General features: G+C 55.6%; 1 protein-coding gene across 1 annotated transcript in view; it reads left to right on the top strand.

Moving 5' to 3' along the window:
* The window catches only part of LOC140404557 (polyamine-transporting ATPase 13A3-like), a 121,079-nt gene that overhangs the window by 97,505 nt on the left and 4,442 nt on the right, over nucleotides 1-19,132 (top strand). The window contains exons 23-24 of the mRNA XM_072493161.1: nucleotides 1-71; nucleotides 5,034-5,114. The exon at nucleotides 1-71 is cut by the window's left edge and continues 18 nt beyond it. Of these exons, the coding sequence (XP_072349262.1) occupies nucleotides 1-71; nucleotides 5,034-5,114 (152 nt within the window). The remainder of the gene's footprint in view (nucleotides 72-5,033; nucleotides 5,115-19,132) is intronic.

Here is a 19,132-nt window from a genome sequence, read left to right as displayed (position 1 = left end):
TTGTTGTTCTCTATCTGTTCACCTTGTTCCTAATGCTCTTCCCAAGCAGCAGCCTCGACACGTTTTTCGAGGTAGAGCTTCTCTGATCGTTGTTTGTTGACTGTATTTTCCCACCTCCCTTCTTAAAATTCTCCACTCGACAAGGGCTGAATGGCCTCTGTGACGGGAAGCTCCAAGGTTCAAATCCCACTCCACAGCATTGAGAAGAAACACTCCCATTGGAGTGCCACACCGTCAGAGGGTCAGTCCTGAGGGAGTGCCGCACTGTCAGAGGGTCAGTACTGAGGGAGTGCCGCACTGTCAGAGGGTCAGTACTGAGGGAGTGCCGCACTGTCAGAGGGTCAGTACTGAGAGAGTGCCGCACTGTCAGAGGGTCAGTACTGAGGGAGTGCCGCACTGTCAGAGGGTCAGTACTGAGGGAGTGTTGCATTGTCAGAGGGTCAGTACTGAGAGAGTGCCGCACTGTCAGAGGGTCAGTACTGAGAGAGTGCCGCACTGTCAGAGGGTCAGTACTGAGAGAGTGCCGCACTGTCAGAGGGTCAGTACTGAGGGAGTGCCGCACTGTCAGAGGGTCAGTACTGAGAGAGTGCCGCACTGTCAGAGGGTCAGTACTGAGGGAGTGCCGCACTGTCAGAGGGTCAGTACTGAGGGAGTGCTGCGCTGTCAGAGGGTCAGTAATGAGGGAGTGCCGCACTGTCAGAGGGTCATTACTGAGGGAGCACCGCACTGTCAGAGGGTCAGTACTGAGGGAGTGCCACACTGTCAGAGGGTCAGTACTGAGGGAGTGCCGCACTGTCAGAGGGTCAGTCCTGAGGGAGTGCCGTACTGTCAGAGGGTCAGTACTGAGGGAGTGCCGCACTGTCAGAGGGTCAGTACTGAGGGAGTGCCTCACTGTCAGAGGGTCAGTCCTGAGGGAGTGCCGCACTGTCAGAGGGTCAGTCCTGAGGGAGTGCCGTACTGTCAGAGGGTCAGTACTGAGGGAGTGCCGCACTGTCAGAGGGTCAGTACTGAGGGAGTGCCTCACTGTCAGAGGGTCAGTACTGAGGGAGTGCCACACCGTCAGAGGGTCAGTCCTGAGGGAGTGCCGCACCGTCAGAGGGTCAGTCCTGAGGGAGTGCCGCACTGTCAGAGGGTCAGTACTGAGGGAGTGCCGCACTGTCAGAGGGTCAGTACTGAGGGAGTGCCGCACTGTCAGAGGGTCAGTACTGAGGGTGTGCTGCGCTGTCAGAGGGTCAGGAATGAGGGAGTGCCGCACTGTCAGAGGGTCATTACTGAGGGAGCGCCACACTGTCAGAGGGTCAGTACTGAGGGAGTGCCGCACTGTCAGAGGGTCAGTACTGAGGGAGTGCCGCACTGTCAGAGGGTCAGTCCTGAGGGAGTGCCGCACTGTCAGAGGGTCAGTGTTAAGGGAGTGCCGCACTGTCAGAGGGTCAGTACTGAGGGAGTGCTGCACTGTCAGAGGGTCAGTACTGAGGGAGTGCCGCACTGTCAGAGGGTCAGGACTGAGGGAGTGCCGCACTGTCAGAGGGTCAGTACTGAGGGAGTGCTGCGCTGTCAGAGGGTCAGTAATGAGGGAGTGCCGCACTGTCAGAGGGTCATTACTGAGGGAGCGCCGCACTGTCAGAGGGTCAGTACTGAGGGAGTGCCGCACTGTCAGAGGGTCAGTACTGAGGGAGTGCCGCACTGTCAGAGGGTCAGTCCTGAGGGAGTGCCGCACTGTCAGAGGGTCAGTGTTAAGGGAGTGCCGCACTGTCAGAGGGTCAGTACTGAGGGAGTGCTGCACTGTGAGAGGGTCAGTACTGAGGGAGTGCCGCACTGTCAGAGGGTCAGTACTGAGGGAGTGCCGCACTGTCAGAGGGTCAGTACTGAGGGAGTGCCGCACTGTCAGAGGGTCAGTACTGAGAGAGGGCTGCACTGTCAGAGGGTCAGTACTGAGGGAGTGCCGCACTGTCAGAGGGTCAGTACTGAGGGTGTGCTGCACTGTCAGAGGGTCAGTACTGAGGGAGTGCCGCACTGTCAGAGGGTCAGTACTGAGGGAGCGCCGGTCTGTCAGAGGGTCAGTACTGAGGGAGTGCTGCACTGTCAGAGGGTCAGTACTGAGGGAGTGCCGCACTGTCAGAGGGTCAGTACTTAGGGAGTGCCGCACTGTCAGAAAGTCAGTACTGAGGGAGTGCCGCACTGTCAGAGGGTCAGTACTGAGGGAGTGCTGCACTGTCAGAGGGTCAGTACTGAGGGAGTGCCGCACTGTCAGAGGGTCAGTACTGAGGGAGTGCCGCACTGTCAGAGGGTCAGTACTTAGGGAGTGCCGCACTGTCAGAAAGTCAGTACTGAGGGAGTGCCGCACTGTCAGAGGGTCAGTACTGAGGGAGTGCTGCACTGTCAGAGAGTCAGTACTGAGGGAGTGCTGCACTGTCAGAGGGTCAGTACTGAGGGAGTGCTGCACTGTCAGAGAGTCAGTACTGAGGGAGTGACGCACTGTCAGAGGGTCAGTACTGAGGGAGTGCTGCACTGTCAGAGGGTCAGTACTGAGGGAGTGCCGCACTGTCAGAGGGTCAGTACTGAGGGAGTGCTGCACTGTCAGAGGGTCAGTACTGAGGGAGTGCCGCACTGTCAGAGGGTCAGTACTGAGGGAGTGCTGCACTGTCAGAGGGTCAGTACTGAGGGAGTGCCGCACTGTCAGAGGGTCAGTACTGAGGGAGTGCCGCACTGTCAGAGGGTCAGTACTGAGGGAGTGCCGCACTGTCAGAGGGTCAGTACTGAGGGAGTGCCGCACTGTCAGAGGGTCAGTACTGCGGGAGTGCTGCTCTGTCAGAGGGTCAGTACTGAGGGAGTGCCGCACTGTCAGAGGGTCAGTGTTAAGGGAGTGCCGCACTGTCAGAGGGTCAGTACTGAGGGAGTGCTGCACTGTCAGAGGGTCAGTGTTAAGGGAGTGCCGCACTGTCAGAGGGTCAGTACTGAGGGAGTGCTGCACTGTGAGAGGGTCAGTACTGAGGGAGTGCCGCACTGTCAGAGGGTCAGTACTGAGGGAGTGCCGCACTGTCAGAGGGTCAGTACTGAGGGAGTGCCGCACTGTCAGAGGGTCAGTACTGAGAGAGGGCTGCACTGTCAGAGGGTCAGTACTGAGGGAGTGCCGCACTGTCAGAGGGTCAGTACTGAGGGAGTGCTGCACTGTCAGAGGGTCAGTACTGAGGGAGTGCCGCACTGTCAGAGGGTCAGTACTGAGGGAGCGCCGCACTGTCAGAGGGTCAGTACTGAGGGAGTGCTGCACTGTCAGAGGGTCAGTACTGAGGGAGTGCCGCACTGTCAGAGGGTCAGTACTGAGGGAGTGCCGCACTGTCAGAGGGTCAGTACTTAGGGAGTGCCGCACTGTCAGAAAGTCAGTACTGAGGGAGTGCTGCACTGTCAGAGGGTCAGTACTGAGGGAGTGCTGCACTGTCAGAGAGTCAGTACTGAGGGAGTGCTGCACTGTCAGAGGGTCAGTACTGAGGGAGTGCTGCACTGTCAGAGGGTCAGTACTGAGGGAGTGCCGCACTGTCAGAGGGTCAGTACTGAGGGAGTGCCGCACTGTCAGAGGGTCAGTACTTAGGGAGTGCCGCACTGTCAGAAAGTCAGTACTGAGGGAGTGCCGCACTGTCAGAGGGTCAGTACTGAGGAAGTGCCGCACTGTCAGAGGGTCAGTACTGAGGGAGTGCTGCACTGTCAGAGGGTCAGTACTGAGGGAGTGCCGCACTGTCAGAGGGTCAGTACTGAGGGAGTGCCGCACTGTCAGAGGGTCAGTACTGAGGGAGTGCCGCACTGTCAGAGGGTCAGTACTGAGGGAGTGCCGCACTGTCAGAGGGTCAGTACTGAGGGAGTGCCGCACTGTCAGAGGGTCAGTACTGCGGGAGTGCTGCTCTGTCAGAGGGTCAGTACTGAGGGAGTGCCGCACTGTCAGAGGGTCAGTACTGAGGGAGTGCCGCACTGTCAGAAGGTCAGTACTGCGGGAGTGCTGCTCTGTCAGAGGGTCAGTACTGAGGGAGTGCCGCACTGTCAGAGGGTCAGTACTGAGGGAGTGCCGCACTGTCAGAGGGTCAGTACTGAGGGAGTGCCGCACTGTCAGAGGGTCAGTACTGAGGGAGTGCCGCACAGTCAGAGGGTCAGTACTGAGGGAGTGCCGCACTGTCAGAGGGTCAGTACTGAGGGAGCGCTGCACTGTCAGAGGGTCAGTACTGAGGGTGTGCCGCACTGTCAGAGGGTCAGTGCTGAGGGAGTGCTGCACTGTCAGAGGGACAGTGCTGAGGGAGTGCCGCACTGTCAGAGGGTCAGTACTGAGGGAGCGCAGCACTGTCAGAGGATCAGTACTGAGGGAGTGCTGCACTGTCAAAGGGTCAGTACTGAGGGAGTGCCGCACTGTCAGAGGGTCGGTGCTGAGGGAGTGCCGCACTGTGAGAGGGTCAGTACTGAGGGAGTGCTGCACTGTCAGAGGGTCAGTACTGAGGGAGTGCCGCACTGTCAGAGGGTCAGTACTGAGGGAGTGCCGCACTGTCAGAGGGTCAGTACTGCGGGAGTGCTGCTCTGTCAGAGGGTCAGTACTGAGGGAGTGCCGCACTGTCAGAGGGTCAGTACTGAGGGAGTGCCGCACTGTCAGAGGGTCAGTACAGAGGGAGTGTCGCACTGTCAGAGGGTCAGTACTGAGGGAGTGCCGCACTGTCAGAGAGTCAGTACTGAGTGAGTGCCGCACTGTCAGAGGGTCAGTACTGAGGGAGTGTCGCACTGTCAGAGGGTCAGTACTGAGGGAGTGCCGCACTGTCAGAGAGTCAGTACTGAGGGAGTGCCGCACTGTCAGAGAGTCAGTACTGAGGGAGTGCTGCACAGTCGCAGCAGGAGGTACTTGGTCCCTCCCCCTGGGTCTGAGCATTGAGGTTGTGTTACACGGGGTCTGTGTGTTACTGTTGGATATTTTCCTGGAGATCTGGGTAATTTCAGTTTTGACACAATGATTTCCCAATTCTGGAACTGTTACTAATCACTCTCTCTCTCTCATTCCTTCCCAGTTTGTCTGCATCCCGTACATCTGGAGGATTTATATTCTACTCATGGTCGCTGGTCACTTTGTCCTTTCTGTTTTTCTGGAGGTAATATTTAAATCAGATTAAAAGATTCTGATTGGGGTGGCGCAGTGGTTAGCACTACTGCCTCACGGCGCCGAGGACCTCGGTTCGATCCCGGCCCCGGGTCACTGTCCGTGTGGAGTTTGCACATTCTCCCCGTGTCTGCGCGGGTCTCACCCCCACAATCCAAAGATGTGCAGGGCAGGTGGATTGAACACGCTAAATTGCCCAATAATTGGAAAAATAAGAATTGGGTACTCTAAATTTATTTTAAAATATATTAAAAGATTCTGATGGATCCAGGACTCACCCGTGATACCAACTCAGTCCAGACCGTCCCCTCTCTATATCCCACTATTCCCCAGTGTGTCCCCTCTCTATATCCCACTGTTCCCCAGTGTGTCCCTTCTCTATATCCCACTGTTCCCCAGTGTGTCCCCTCTCTATATCCCACTGTTCCCCAGTGTGTCCCCTCTCTATATCCCACTGTTCCCCAGTGTGTCCCCTCTCTATATCCCACTGTTCCCCAGTCAGTCCCCTCTCTGTATCCCACTGTTCCCCAGTGTGTCCCCTCTCTATATCCCACCGTTCCCCAGTCCGTCCCCTCTCTATATCCCACCGTTCCCCAGTCAGTCCCCTCTCTATATCCCACTGTTCCCCAGTCCGTCCCCTCTCTATATCCCACTGGTCCCCAGTCCGTCCCCTCTCTATATCCCACTGTTCCCCAGTGTGTCCCTCTCTATATCCCACTGTTCCCCAGTGTGTCCCTCTCTATATCCCACTGTTCCCCAGTGTGTCCCCTCTCTATATCCCACTGTTCCCCAGTGTGTCCCTCTCTATATCCCACTGTTCCCCAGTGTGTCCCCTCTCTATATCTCACTGTTCCCCAGTCAGTCCCCTCTCTATATCCCACTGTTCCCCAGTGTGTCCCCTCTCTATATCCCACTGTTCCCCAGTACGTTCCCACTCTATATCTCACCGTTCCCCAGTCAGTCCCCTCTCTATATCCCACTGTTCCCCAGTCCGTCCCCTCTCTATATCCCACTGGTCCCCAGTGTGTCCCCTCTCTATATCCCACTGTTCCCCAGTCCGTCCCCTCTCTATATCCCACTGTTCCCCAGTGTGTCCCTCTCTATATCCCACTGTTCCCCAGTGTGTCCCCTCTCTATATCCCACCGTTCCCCAGTCAGTCCCCTCTCTATATCCCACTGTTCCCCAGTGTGTCCCTCTCTATATCCCACTGTTCCCCAGTGTGTCCCCTCTCTATATCCCACTGTTCCCCAGTCCGTCCCCTCTCTATATTCCACTGTTCCCCAGTGTGTCCCCTCTCTATATCCCACTGTTCCCCAGTCCGTCCCCTCTCTATATCCCACTGTTCCCCAGTGTGTCCCCTCTCTATATCCCACTGTTCCCCAGTCCGTCCCCTCTCTATATCCCACTGTTCCCCAGTCCGTCCCCTCTCTATATCTCACTGTTCCCCAGTGTGTCCCTCTCTATATCCCACTGTTCCCCAGTCCGTCCCCTCTCTATATCCCACTGTTCCCCAGTGTGTCCCCTCTCTATATCTCACTGTTCCCCAGTGTGTCCCCTCTCTATATCCCACTGTTCCCCAGTCCGTCCCCTCTCTATATCCCACTGTTCCCCAGTTTGTCCCTCTCTATATCCCACTGTTCCCCAGTCCGTCCCCTCTCTATATCCCACTGTTCCCCAGTGTGTCCACTCTCTATATCTCACTGTTCCCCAGTCCGTCCCCTCTCTATATCCCACTGTTCCCCAGTGTGTCCCTCTCTATATCCCACTGTTCCCCAGTGTGTCCCTCTCTATATCCCACTGTTCCCCAGTGTGTCCCCTCTCTATATCCCACTGTTCCCCAGTCCGTCCCCTCTCTCTATCCCACTGTTCCCCAGTGTGTCCCTCTCTATATCCCACTGTTCCCCAGTGTGTCCCTCTCTATATCCCACTGTTCCCCAGTGTGTCCCCTCTCTATATCCCACTGTTCCCCAGTGTGTCCCCTCTCTATATCCCACTGTTCCCCAGTCCGTCCCCTCTCTCTATCCCACTGTTCCCCAGTGTGTCCCTCTCTATATCCCACTGTTCCCCAGTCCGTCCCCTCTCTCTATCCCACTGTTCCCCAGTGTGTCCCTCTCTATATCCCACTGTTCCCCAGTCCGTCCCCTCTCTCTATCCCACTGTTCCCCAGTGTGTCCCCTCTCTCTATCCCACTGTTCCCCAGTGTGTCCCTCTCTATATCCCACTGTTCCCCAGTCCGTCCCCTCTCTCTATCCCACTGTTCCCCAGTGTGTCCCTTCTCTATATCCCACTGTTCCCCAGTGTGTCCCCTCTCTATATCCCACTGTTCCCCAGTCCGTCCCCTCTCTATATCCCACTGTTCCCCAGTGTGTCCCTTCTCTATATCCCACTGTTCCCCAGTGTGTCCCCTCTCTATATCCCACTGTTCCCCAGTGTGTCCCTTCTCTATATCCCACTGTTCCCCAGTGTGTCCCTTCTCTATATCCCACTGTTCCCCAGTGTGTCCCTTCTCTATATCCCACTGTTCCCCAGTGTGTCCCCTCTCTATATCCCACTGTTCCCCAGTGTGTCCCTTCTCTATATCCCACTGTTCCCCAGTGTTTCCCTTCTCTATATCCCACTGTTCCCCAGTCCGTCCCCTCTCTATATCCCACTGTTCCCCAGTGTGTCCCTTCTCTATATCCCACTGTTCCCCAGTGTGTCCCTCTCTATATCCCACTGTTCCCCAGTGTGTCCCTCTCTATATCCCACTGTTCCCCAGTGTGTCCCTCTCTATATCCCACTGTTCCCCAGTGTGTCCCCTCTCTGTATCCCACTGTTCCCCAGTCCGTCCCCTCTCTATATCCCACTGTTCCCCAGTCAGTCCCCTCTCTATATCCCACCGTTCCCCAGTCAGTCCCCTCTCTGTATCCCACTGTTCCCCAGTGTGTCCCTCTCTATATCCCACTGTTCCCCAGTACGTTCCCTCTCTATATCCCACTGTTCCCCAGTGTGTCCCTCTCTATATCCCACTGTTCCCCAGTGTGTCCCTCTCTATATCCCACTGTTCCCCAGTCCGTCCCCTCTCTATATCCCACTGTTCCCCAGTGTGTCCCTTCTCTCTATCCCACTGTTCCCCAGTGTGTCCCCTCTCTATATCCCACTCTTCCCCAGTGTGTCCCCTCTCTATATCCCACCGTTCCCCAGTCAGTCCCCTCTCTGTATCCCACTGTTCCCCAGTGTGTCCCTCTCTATATCCCACTGTTCCCCAGTGTGTCCCTCTCTATATCCCACTGTTCCCCAGTCCATCCCCTCTCTATATCCCACTGTTCCCCAGTGTGTCCCTCTCTATATCCCACTGTTCCCCAGTACGTTCCCTCTCTATATCCCACTGTTCCCCAGTGTGTCCCTCTCTATATCCCACTGTTCCCCAGTCCGTCCCCTCTCTCTATCCCACTGTTCCCCAGTGTGTCCCCTCTCTCTATCCCACTGTTCCCCAGTGTGTCCCTCTCTATATCCCACTGTTCCCCAGTCCGTCCCCTCTCTCTATCCCACTGTTCCCCAGTGTGTCCCTTCTCTATATCCCACTGTTCCCCAGTGTGTCCCCTCTCTATATCCCACTGTTCCCCAGTCCGTCCCCTCTCTATATCCCACTGTTCCCCAGTGTGTCCCTTCTCTATATCCCACTGTTCCCCAGTGTGTCCCTCTCTATATCCCACTGTTCCCCAGTGTGTCCCTCTCTATATCCCACTGTTCCCCAGTGTGTCCCTCTCTATATCCCACTGTTCCCCAGTGTGTCCCCTCTCTGTATCCCACTGTTCCCCAGTCCGTCCCCTCTCTATATCCCACTGTTCCCCAGTCAGTCCCCTCTCTATATCCCACCGTTCCCCAGTCAGTCCCCTCTCTGTATCCCACTGTTCCCCAGTGTGTCCCTCTCTATATCCCACTGTTCCCCAGTACGTTCCCTCTCTATATCCCACTGTTCCCCAGTGTGTCCCTCTCTATATCCCACTGTTCCCCAGTGTGTCCCTCTCTATATCCCACTGTTCCCCAGTCCGTCCCCTCTCTATATCCCACTGTTCCCCAGTGTGTCCCTTCTCTCTATCCCACTGTTCCCCAGTGTGTCCCCTCTCTATATCCCACTCTTCCCCAGTGTGTCCCCTCTCTATATCCCACCGTTCCCCAGTCAGTCCCCTCTCTGTATCCCACTGTTCCCCAGTGTGTCCCTCTCTATATCCCACTGTTCCCCAGTGTGTCCCTCTCTATATCCCACTGTTCCCCAGTCCATCCCCTCTCTATATCCCACTGTTCCCCAGTGTGTCCCTCTCTATATCCCACTGTTCCCCAGTACGTTCCCTCTCTATATCCCACTGTTCCCCAGTGTGTCCCTCTCTATATCCCACTGTTCCCCAGTCCGTCCCCTCTCTCTATCCCACTGTTCCCCAGTGTGTCCCCTCTCTCTATCCCACTGTTCCCCAGTGTGTCCCTCTCTATATCCCACTGTTCCCCAGTCCGTCCCCTCTCTCTATCCCACTGTTCCCCAGTGTGTCCCTTCTCTATATCCCACTGTTCCCCAGTGTGTCCCCTCTCTATATCCCACTGTTCCCCAGTGTGTCCCCTCTCTATATCCCACTGTTCCCCAGTGTGTCCCTTCTCTATATCCCACTGTTCCCCAGTGTGTCCCTTCTCTATATCCCACTGTTCCCCAGTGTGTCCCTTCTCTATATCCCACTGTTCCCCAGTGTGTCCCCTCTCTATATCCCACTGTTCCCCAGTGTGTCCCTTCTCTATATCCCACTGTTCCCCAGTGTTTCCCTTCTCTATATCCCACTGTTCCCCAGTCCGTCCCCTCTCTATATCCCACTGTTCCCCAGTGTGTCCCTTCTCTATATCCCACTGTTCCCCAGTGTGTCCCTCTCTATATCCCACTGTTCCCCAGTGTGTCCCTCTCTATATCCCACTGTTCCCCAGTGTGTCCCTCTCTATATCCCACTGTTCCCCAGTGTGTCCCCTCTCTGTATCCCACTGTTCCCCAGTCCGTCCCCTCTCTATATCCCACTGTTCCCCAGTCAGTCCCCTCTCTATATCCCACCGTTCCCCAGTCAGTCCCCTCTCTGTATCCCACTGTTCCCCAGTGTGTCCCTCTCTATATCCCACTGTTCCCCAGTACGTTCCCTCTCTATATCCCACTGTTCCCCAGTGTGTCCCTCTCTATATCCCACTGTTCCCCAGTGTGTCCCTCTCTATATCCCACTGTTCCCCAGTCCGTCCCCTCTCTATATCCCACTGTTCGCCAGTGTGTCCCTTCTCTCTATCCCACTGTTCCCCAGTGTGTCCCCTCTCTATATCCCACTCTTCCCCAGTGTGTCCCCTCTCTATATCCCACCGTTCCCCAGTCAGTCCCCTCTCTGTATCCCACTGTTCCCCAGTGTGTCCCTCTCTATATCCCACTGTTCCCCAGTGTGTCCCTCTCTATATCCCACTGTTCCCCAGTCCATCCCCTCTCTATATCCCACTGTTCCCCAGTGTGTCCCTCTCTATATCCCACTGTTCCCCAGTACGTTCCCTCTCTATATCCCACTGTTCCCCAGTGTGTCCCTCTCTATATCCCACTGTTCCCCAGTCCGTCCCCTCTCTATATCCCACTGTTCCCCAGTGTGTCCCTTCTCTATATCCCACTGTTCCCCAGTGTGTCCCCTCTCTATATCCCACTGTTCCCCAGTGTGTCCCCTCTCTATATCCCACTGTTCCCCAGTACGTTCCCTCTCTATATCCCACTGTTCCCCAGTCCGTCCCCTCTCTATATCCCACTGTTCCCCAGTACGTTCCCACTCTATATCCCACTGTTCCCCAGTGTGTCCCCTCTCTATATCCCACTGTTCCCCAGTGTGTCCCCTCTCTATATCCCACTGTTCCCCAGTGTGTCCCTCTCTATATCCCACTGTTCCCCAGTCCGTCCCCTCTCTATATCCCACTGTTCCCCAGTGTGTCCCTCTCTATATCCCACTGTTCCCCAGTGTGTCCCCTCTCTATATCCCACTGTTCCCCAGTACGTTCCCTCTCTATATCCTACTGTTCCCCAGTCCGTCCCCTCTCTATATCCCACTGTTCCCCAGTACGTTCCCACTCTATATCCCACTGTTCCCCAGTGTGTCCCCTCTCTGTATCCCACTGGTCCCCAGTCCGTCCCCTCTCTATATCCCACTGTTCCCCAGTCAGTCCCCTCTCTATATCCCACTGTTCCCCAGTGTGTCCCCTCTCTCTATCCCACTGCTCCCTGTGTGTCCCCTCACTATATCCCACTGTTCCCCAGTGTGTCCCCTCTCTGTATCCCACTGGTCCCCAGTCCGTCCCCTCTCTATATCCCACTATTCCCCAGTGTGTCCCCTCTCTATATCCCACTGCTCCCTGTGTGTCCCCTCACTATATCCCACTGTTCCCCAGTGTGTCCCTCTTTATATCCCACTGTTCCCCAGTGTGTCCCTCTCTATATCCCACTGTTCCCCAGTGTGTCCCTCTCTATATCCCACTGTTCCCCAATGTGTCCCTCTCTATATCCCACTGTTCCCAGTCCGTCCCCTCTCTGTATCCCACTGTTCCCCAGTGTGTCCCTCTCTATATCCCACTGTTCCCCAGTGTGTCCCCTCTCTATATCCCACTGTTCCCCAGTATGTCCCCTCTCTATATCCCACTGTTCCCCAGTGTGCCCCTCTCTATATCCCACTGTTCCCCAGTCCGTCCCCTCTCTATATCCCACTGTTCCCCAGTCCGTCCCCTCTCTATATCCCACTGTTCCCCAGTCTGTCCCCTCTCTATATCCCACTGTTTCCCAGTACGTTCCCACTCTATATCCCACTGTTCCCCAGTGTGTCCCTCTCTATATCCCACTGTTCCCCAGTGTGTCCCTCTCTATATCCCACTGTTCCCCAGTCCGTCCCCTCTCTATATCCCACTGTTCCCCAGTGTCTCCCCTATCTCTATCCCACTGCTCCCCAGTCCGTCCCCTCTCTATATCCCACTGTTCCCCAGTCCGTCCCCTCTCTATATCCCACTGTTCCCCAGTCAGTCCCCTCTCTATATCCCACTATTCCCCAGTATGTCCTCTCAGTATATCCCACTGTTCCCCAGTGTGTCCCCTCTCTATATCCCACTGTTCCCCAGTGTGTCCCCTCCCTATATCCCACTGTTCCCCTTTTTGTCCCCTCTCTGTATCCCACTGTTCCCCAGTGTGTCCCCTCTCTATATCCCGCTGTTCCCCAGTGTGTCCCCTCTCTCTATCCCACTGTTCCCCAGTGTGTCCCTCTCTATATCCCACTGTTCCCCAGTCTGTCCCCTCTCTATATCCCACTGTTCCCCAGTCCGTCCCCTCTCTATATCCCACTGTTCCCCAGTCCGTCCCCTCTCTATATCCCACTGTTCCCCAGTGTGTCCCCTCTCTATATCCCACTGTTCCCCAGTGTGTCCACTCTCTATATCCCACTGTTCCCCAGTCCGTCCCCTCTCTCTGTCCCACTGTTCCGCAGTGTGTCCCCTCTCTCTGTCCCACTGTTCCCCAGTGTGTCCCCTCTCTGTATCCCACTGTTCCCCAGTCCGTTCCCTCTCTATATCCCACTGTTCCCCAGTCTGTCCCCTCTCTATATCCCACTGTTCCCCAGTCTGTCCCCTCTCTATATCTCACTGTTTCCCAGTGTGTCCCCTCTCTATATCCCACTGTTCCACAGTGTGTCCCCTCTCTCTATCCCACTGTTCCCCAGTCCGTCCCCTCTCTATATCCCACCGTTCCCCAGTCAGTCCCCTCTCTATATCCCACTGTTCCCCAGTCCGTCCCCTCTCTCTATCCCACTGTTTCCCAGTGTGTCCCTCTCTATATCCCACTGTTCCCCAGCCCGTCCCCTCGCTATATCCCACTGCTCCCCAGTGTGTCCCCTCTCTATATCCCACTGTTCCCCATTGTGTCCCCTCTCTATATCCCACTGTTCCCCAGTGTGTCCCTCGCTATATCCCACTGTTCCCCAGCCCGTCCCCTCGCTATATCCCACTGCTCCCCAGTGTGTCCCCTCTCTATATCCCACTGTTCCCCATTGTGTCCCCTCTCTATATCCCACTGTTCCCCAGTCTGTCCCTTCTCTATATCCCACTGTTCCACAGTGTGTCCCTTCTCTATATCCCACTGTTCCCCAGTGTGTCCCTCTCTATATCCCACCTTTCCCCAGTGTGTCCCTCTCTATATCCCACTGTTCCCCAGTGTGTCCCTCGCTATATCCCACTGTTCCCCAATCCGTCCCCTCTCTATATCCCACTGTTCACTAGACCGTCCCCTCTCTATATCCCACTGTTCCCCAGTGTGTCCCTCTCTATATCCCACTGTTCCTCAATGTGTCCCTCGCTATATCCCACTGTTCCCCAGTCTGTCCCTTCTCTATATCCCACTGTTCCCCAGTGTGTCCCTCTCTATATCCCACTGTTCCCCAGTGTGTCCCTCTCTATATCCCACTGTTCCTCAGTCCGTCCCCTCTCTATATCCCGCTGTTCCCCAGTCCGTCCTCTCTCTATGTCCCACTGTTCCCCAGTCCGTCCCCTCTCTGTATCCCAATGTTCCCCAGTGTGTCCCCTCTCTATATCCCACTGTTCCCCAGTGTGTCCCTCTCTATATCCCACTGTTCCCCAGTATGTCCCCTCTCTATATCCCATTGTTCCCCAGTGTGTCCCCTCTCTATATCCCACTGTTCCCCAGTGTGTCCACTCTCTATATCCCACTGTTCCCCAGTGTGTCCCCTCTCTGTATCCCACTGTTCCCCAGTGTGTCCCTCTCTATATCCCACTGTTCCCCAGTCCGTCCCCTCTCTATATCACACTGTTCCCCAGTATGTCCCCTCTCTATATCCCACTGTTCCCCAGTGTGTCCCCTCTCTATATCCCACTGTTCCCCAGTCCGTCCCCTCTCTCTATCCCACTGTTCCCCAGTGTCCCCCCTCTCTATATCCCACTGTTCCCCAATCTGTCCCCTCTCTATATCCCACTGTTCCCCAGTCTGTCCCCTCTCTATATCCCACTGTTCCCCAGTGTGTCCCCTCTCTCTATCCCACTGTTCCCCAGTGTGTCCCCTCTCTGTATCCCACTGTTCCCCAATGTGTCCCTCGCTATATCCCACTGTTCCCCAGTGTGTCCCCTCTCTATATCCCACTGTTCCCCAGTGTGTCCCCTCTCTATATCCCACTGTTCCCCAGTGTGTCCCCTCTCTATATCCCACTGTTCCCCAGTCCGTCCCCTCTCTCTATCCCACTGTTCCCCAGTGTGTCCCTCTCTATATCCCACTGTTCCCCAGTGTGTCCCTCTCTATATCTCACTGTTCCCCAGTCCGTCCCCTCTCTATATCCCACTGTTCCCCAGTGTGTCCCCTCTCTATATCCCACTGTTCCCCAGTGTGTCCCCTCTCTCTATCCCACTGTTCCCCAGTGTGTCCCCTCTCTGTATCCCACTGTTCCCCAATGTGTCCCTCTCTATATCCCACTGTTCCCCAGTGTGTCCCCTCTCTATATCCCACTGTTCCCCAGTGTGTCCCCTCTCTATATCTCACTGTTCCCCAGTGTGTCCCCTCTCTATATCCCACTGTTCCCCAGTGTGTCCCTCTCTATATCCCTCTGTTCCCCAGTGTGTCCCTCTCTTTATCCCACTGTTCCCCAGTCCGTCCCCTCTCTATATCACACTGTTCCCCAGTCCGTCCCCTCTCTATATCACACTGTTCCCCAGTCCGTCCCCTCTCTATATCACACTGTTCCCCAGTATGTCCCCTCTCTATATCCCACTGTTCCCCAGTCCGTCCCCTCTCTTTCTCCCACTGTTCCCCAGTCCGTCCCCTCTCTCTATCCCACTGTTCCCCAGTGTGTCCCCTCTCTATATCCCACTGTTCCCCAGTGTGTCCCCTCTCTATATCCCACTGTTCCCCAGTGTGTCCCCTCTCTATATCCCACTGTTCCCCAGTATGTCCACTCTCTATATCCCATTGTTCCCCAGTGTGTCCCCTCTCTATATCCCACTGTTCCCCAGTGTGTCCCCTCTCTGTATCTCACTGTTCCCCAGTGTGTCCCCTCTCTATATCCCACTGTTCCCCAGTGTGTCCCTCTCTATATCCCACTGTTCCCCAGTGTGTCCCTCTCTATATCCCACTGTTCCCCAGTGTGTCCCCTCTCTGTATCCCACTGTTCCCCAGTGTGTCCCTCTCTATATCCCTCTGTTCCCCAGTGTGTCCCTCTCTATATCCCACTGTTCCCCAGTCCGTCCCCTCTCTATATCCCACTGTTCCCCAGTCCGTCCCCTCTCTATATCCCACTGTTCCCCAGTGTGTCCCCTCTCTTTCTCCCACTGTTCCCCAGTGTGTCCCTCTCTATATCCCTCTGTTCCCCAGTGTGTCCCTCTCTATATCCCACTGTTCCCCAGTCCGTCCCCTCTACTATCCCACTGTTCCCCAGTGTGTCCCCTCTCTATATCCCACTGTTCCCCAGTGTGTCCCCTCTCTATATCTCACTGTTCCCCAGTGTGTCCCCTCTCTATATCCCACTGTTCCCCAGTGTGTCCCCTCTCTATATCCCACTGTTCCCCAGTCCTTCCCCTCTCTATATCCCACTGTTCCCCAGTGTGTCCCTCTCTATATCCCTCTGTTCCCCAGTGTGTCCCTCTCTATATCCCACTGTTCCCCAGTCCGTCCCCTCTCTATATCCCACTGTTCCCCAGTCTGTCCCCTCTCTGTATCCCACTGTTCCCCAGTCCGTCCCCTCTCTTTCTCCCACTGTTCCCCAGTCCGTCCCCTCTCTCTATCCCACTGTTCCCCAGTGTGTCCCCTCTCTATATCCCACTGCTCCCTGTGTGTCCCTCTCTATATCCCACTGTTCCCCAGTCCGTCCCCTCTCTATATCCCACTGTTCCCCAGTGTGTCCCCTCTCTATATCCCACTGTTCCCCAGTGTGTCCCCTCTCTATATCCCACTGTTCCCCAGTGTGTCCCCTCTCTGTATCCCACTGTTCCCCAGTGTGTCCCTCTCTATATCGCACTGTTCCCCAGTCCGTCCCCTCTCTATATCACACTGTTCCCCAGTATGTCCCCTCTCTATATCCCACTGTTCCCCAGTGTGTCCCCTCTCTATATCCCACTGTTCCCCAGTCCGTCCCCTCTCTCTATCCCACTGTTCCCCAGTGTCCCCCTCTCTATATCTCACTGTTCCCCAATCTGTCCCCTCTCTATATCCCACTGTTCCCCAGTGCGTCCCCTCTCTATATCCCACTGTTCCCCAGTGTGTCCCCTCTCTCTATCCCACTGTTCCCCAGTGTGTCCCCTCTCTGTATCCCACTGTTCCCCAATGTGTCCCTCGCTATATCCCACTGTTCCCCAGTGTGTCCCCTCTCTGTATCCCACTGTTCCCCAGTGTGTCCCTCTCTATATCCCTCTGTTCCCCAGTGTGTCCCTCTCTATATCCCTCTGTTCCCCAGTGCGTCCCTCTCTATATCCCACTGTTCCCCAGTCCGTCCCCTCTCTATATCCCACTGTTCCCCAGTGTGTCCCCTCTCTCTATCCCACTGTTCCCCAGTGTGTCCCCTCTCTGTATCCCACTGTTCCCCAATGTGTCCCTCGCTATATCCCACTGTTCCCCAGTGTGTCCCCTCTCTGTATCCCACTGTTCCCCAGTGTGTCCCTCTCTGTATCCCTCTGTTCCCCAATGTGTCCCTCGCTATATCCCACTGTTCCCCAGTGTGTCCCCTCTCTGTATCCCACTGTTCCCCAGTGTGTCCCTCTCTGTATCCCACTGTTCCCCAGTCCGTCCCCTCTCTATATCTCACTGTTCCCCAGTGTGTCCCCTCTGTATATCCCATTGTTCCCCAGTGTGTCCCCTCTCTGTATCCCACTGTTCCCCAGTGTGTCCCTCTCTATATCCCTCTATTCCCCAGTGTGTCCCTCTCTTTATCCCACTGTTCCCCAGTCCGTCCCCTCTCTATATCCCACTGTTCCCCAGTCCGTCCCCTCTCTTTCTCCCACTGTTCCCCTGTCCGTCCCCTCTCTCTATCCCACTGTTCCCCAGTGTGTCCCCTCTCTATATCCCACTGTTCCCCAGTGTGTCCCCTCTCTATATCCCACTGTTCCCCAGTGTGTCCCCTCTCTATATCCCACTGTTCCCCAGTATGTCCCCTCTCTATATCCCATTGTTCCCCAGTGTGTCCCCTCTCTATATCCCACTGTTCCCCAGTGTGTCCCTCTCTATATCCCACCGTTCCCCAGTGTGTCCCTCTCTATATCCCACTGTTCCCCAGTGTGTCCCTCGCTATATCCCACTGTTCCCCAATCCGTCCCCTCTCTATATCCCACTGTTCACTAGACCGTTCCCTCTCTATATCCCACTGTTCCCCAGTGTGTCCCTCTCTATATCCCACTGTTCCCCAATGTGTCCCTCGCTATATCCCACTGTTCCCCAGTCTGTCCCTTCTCTATATCCCACTGTTCCCCAGTGTGTCCCTCTCTATATCCCACTGTTCCCCAGTGTGTCCCTCTCTATATCCCACTGTTCCTCAGTCCGTCCCCTCTCTATATCCCGCTGTTCCCCAGTCCGTCCTCTCTCTATGTCCCACTGTTCCCCAGTCCGTCCCCTCTCTGTATCCCACTGTTCCCCAGTGTGTCCCCTCTCTATATCCCACTGTTCCCCAGTGTGTCCCTCTCTATATCCCACTGTTCCCCAGTATGTCCCCTCTCTATATCCCATTGTTCCCCAGTGTGTCCCCTCTCTATATCCCACTGTTCCCCAGTGTGTCCCCTCTCTATATCCCACTGTTCCCCAGTGTGTCCCCTCTCTGTATCCCACTGTTCCCCAGTGTGTCCCTCTCTATATCCCACTGTTCCCCAGTCCGTCCCCTCTCTATATCACACTGTTCCCCAGTATGTCCCCTCTCTATATCCCACTGTTCCCCAGTGTGTCCCCTCTCTATATCCCACTGTTCTCCAGTCCGTCCCCTCTCTCTATCCCACTGTTCCCCAGTGTCCCCCCTCTCTATATCCCACTGTTACCCAATCTGTCCCCTCTCTATATCCCACTGTTCCCCAGTCCGTCCCCTCTCTATATCCCACTGTTCCCCAGTGTGTCCCCTCTCTCTATCCCACTGTTCCCCAGTGTGTCCCCTCTCTGTATCCCACTGTTCCCCAATGTGTCCCTCGCTATATCCCACTGTTCCCCAGTGTGTCCCCTCTCTATATCCCACTGTTCCCCAGTGTGTCCCCTCTCTATATCCCACTGTTCCCCAGTGTGTCCCCTCTCTATATCCCACTGTTCCCCAGTCCGTCCCCTCTCTCTATCCCACTGTTCCCCAGTGTGTCCCTCTCTATATCCCACTGTTCCCCAGTGTGTCCCTCTCTACATCTCACTGTTCCCCAGTCCGTCCCCTCTCTATATCCCACTGTTCCCCAGTGTGTCCCCTCTCTATATCCCACTGTTCCCCAGTGTGTCCCCTCTTTCTATCCCACTGTTCCCCAGTGTGTCCCCTCTCTGTATCCCACTATTCCCCAATGTGTCCCTCTCTATATCCCACTGTTCCCCAGTGTGTCCCCTCTCTATATCCCACTGTTCCCCAGTGTGTCCCCTCTCTATATCTCACTGTTCCCCAGTGTGTCCCCTCTCTATATCCCACTGTTCCCCAGTGTGTCCCTCTCTATATCCCTCTGTTCCCCAGTGTGTCCCTCTCTTTATCCCACTGTTCCCCAGTCCGTCCCCTCTCTATATCACACTGTTCCCCAGTCCGTCCCCTCTCTATATCACACTGTTCCCCAGTCCGTCCCCTCTCTATATCACACTGTTCCCCAGTATGTCCCCTCTCTATATCCCACTGTTCCCCAGTCCGTCCCCTCTCTTTCTCCCACTGTTCCCCAGTCCGTCCCCTCTCTCTATCCCACTGTTCCCCAGTGTGTCCCCTCTCTATATCCCACTGTTCCCCAGTGTGTCCCCTCTCTATATCCCACTGTTCCCCAGTGTGTCCCCTCTCTGTATCCCACTGTTCCCC

This window comes from Scyliorhinus torazame, chromosome 31, assembly GCF_047496885.1.
Source record: "Scyliorhinus torazame isolate Kashiwa2021f chromosome 31, sScyTor2.1, whole genome shotgun sequence".
NCBI lineage: Eukaryota > Metazoa > Chordata > Chondrichthyes > Carcharhiniformes > Scyliorhinidae > Scyliorhinus > Scyliorhinus torazame.
The sequence above is the reverse complement of the archived record's forward strand: the minus strand, read 5'-3'. Positions and strand labels throughout refer to the sequence as shown.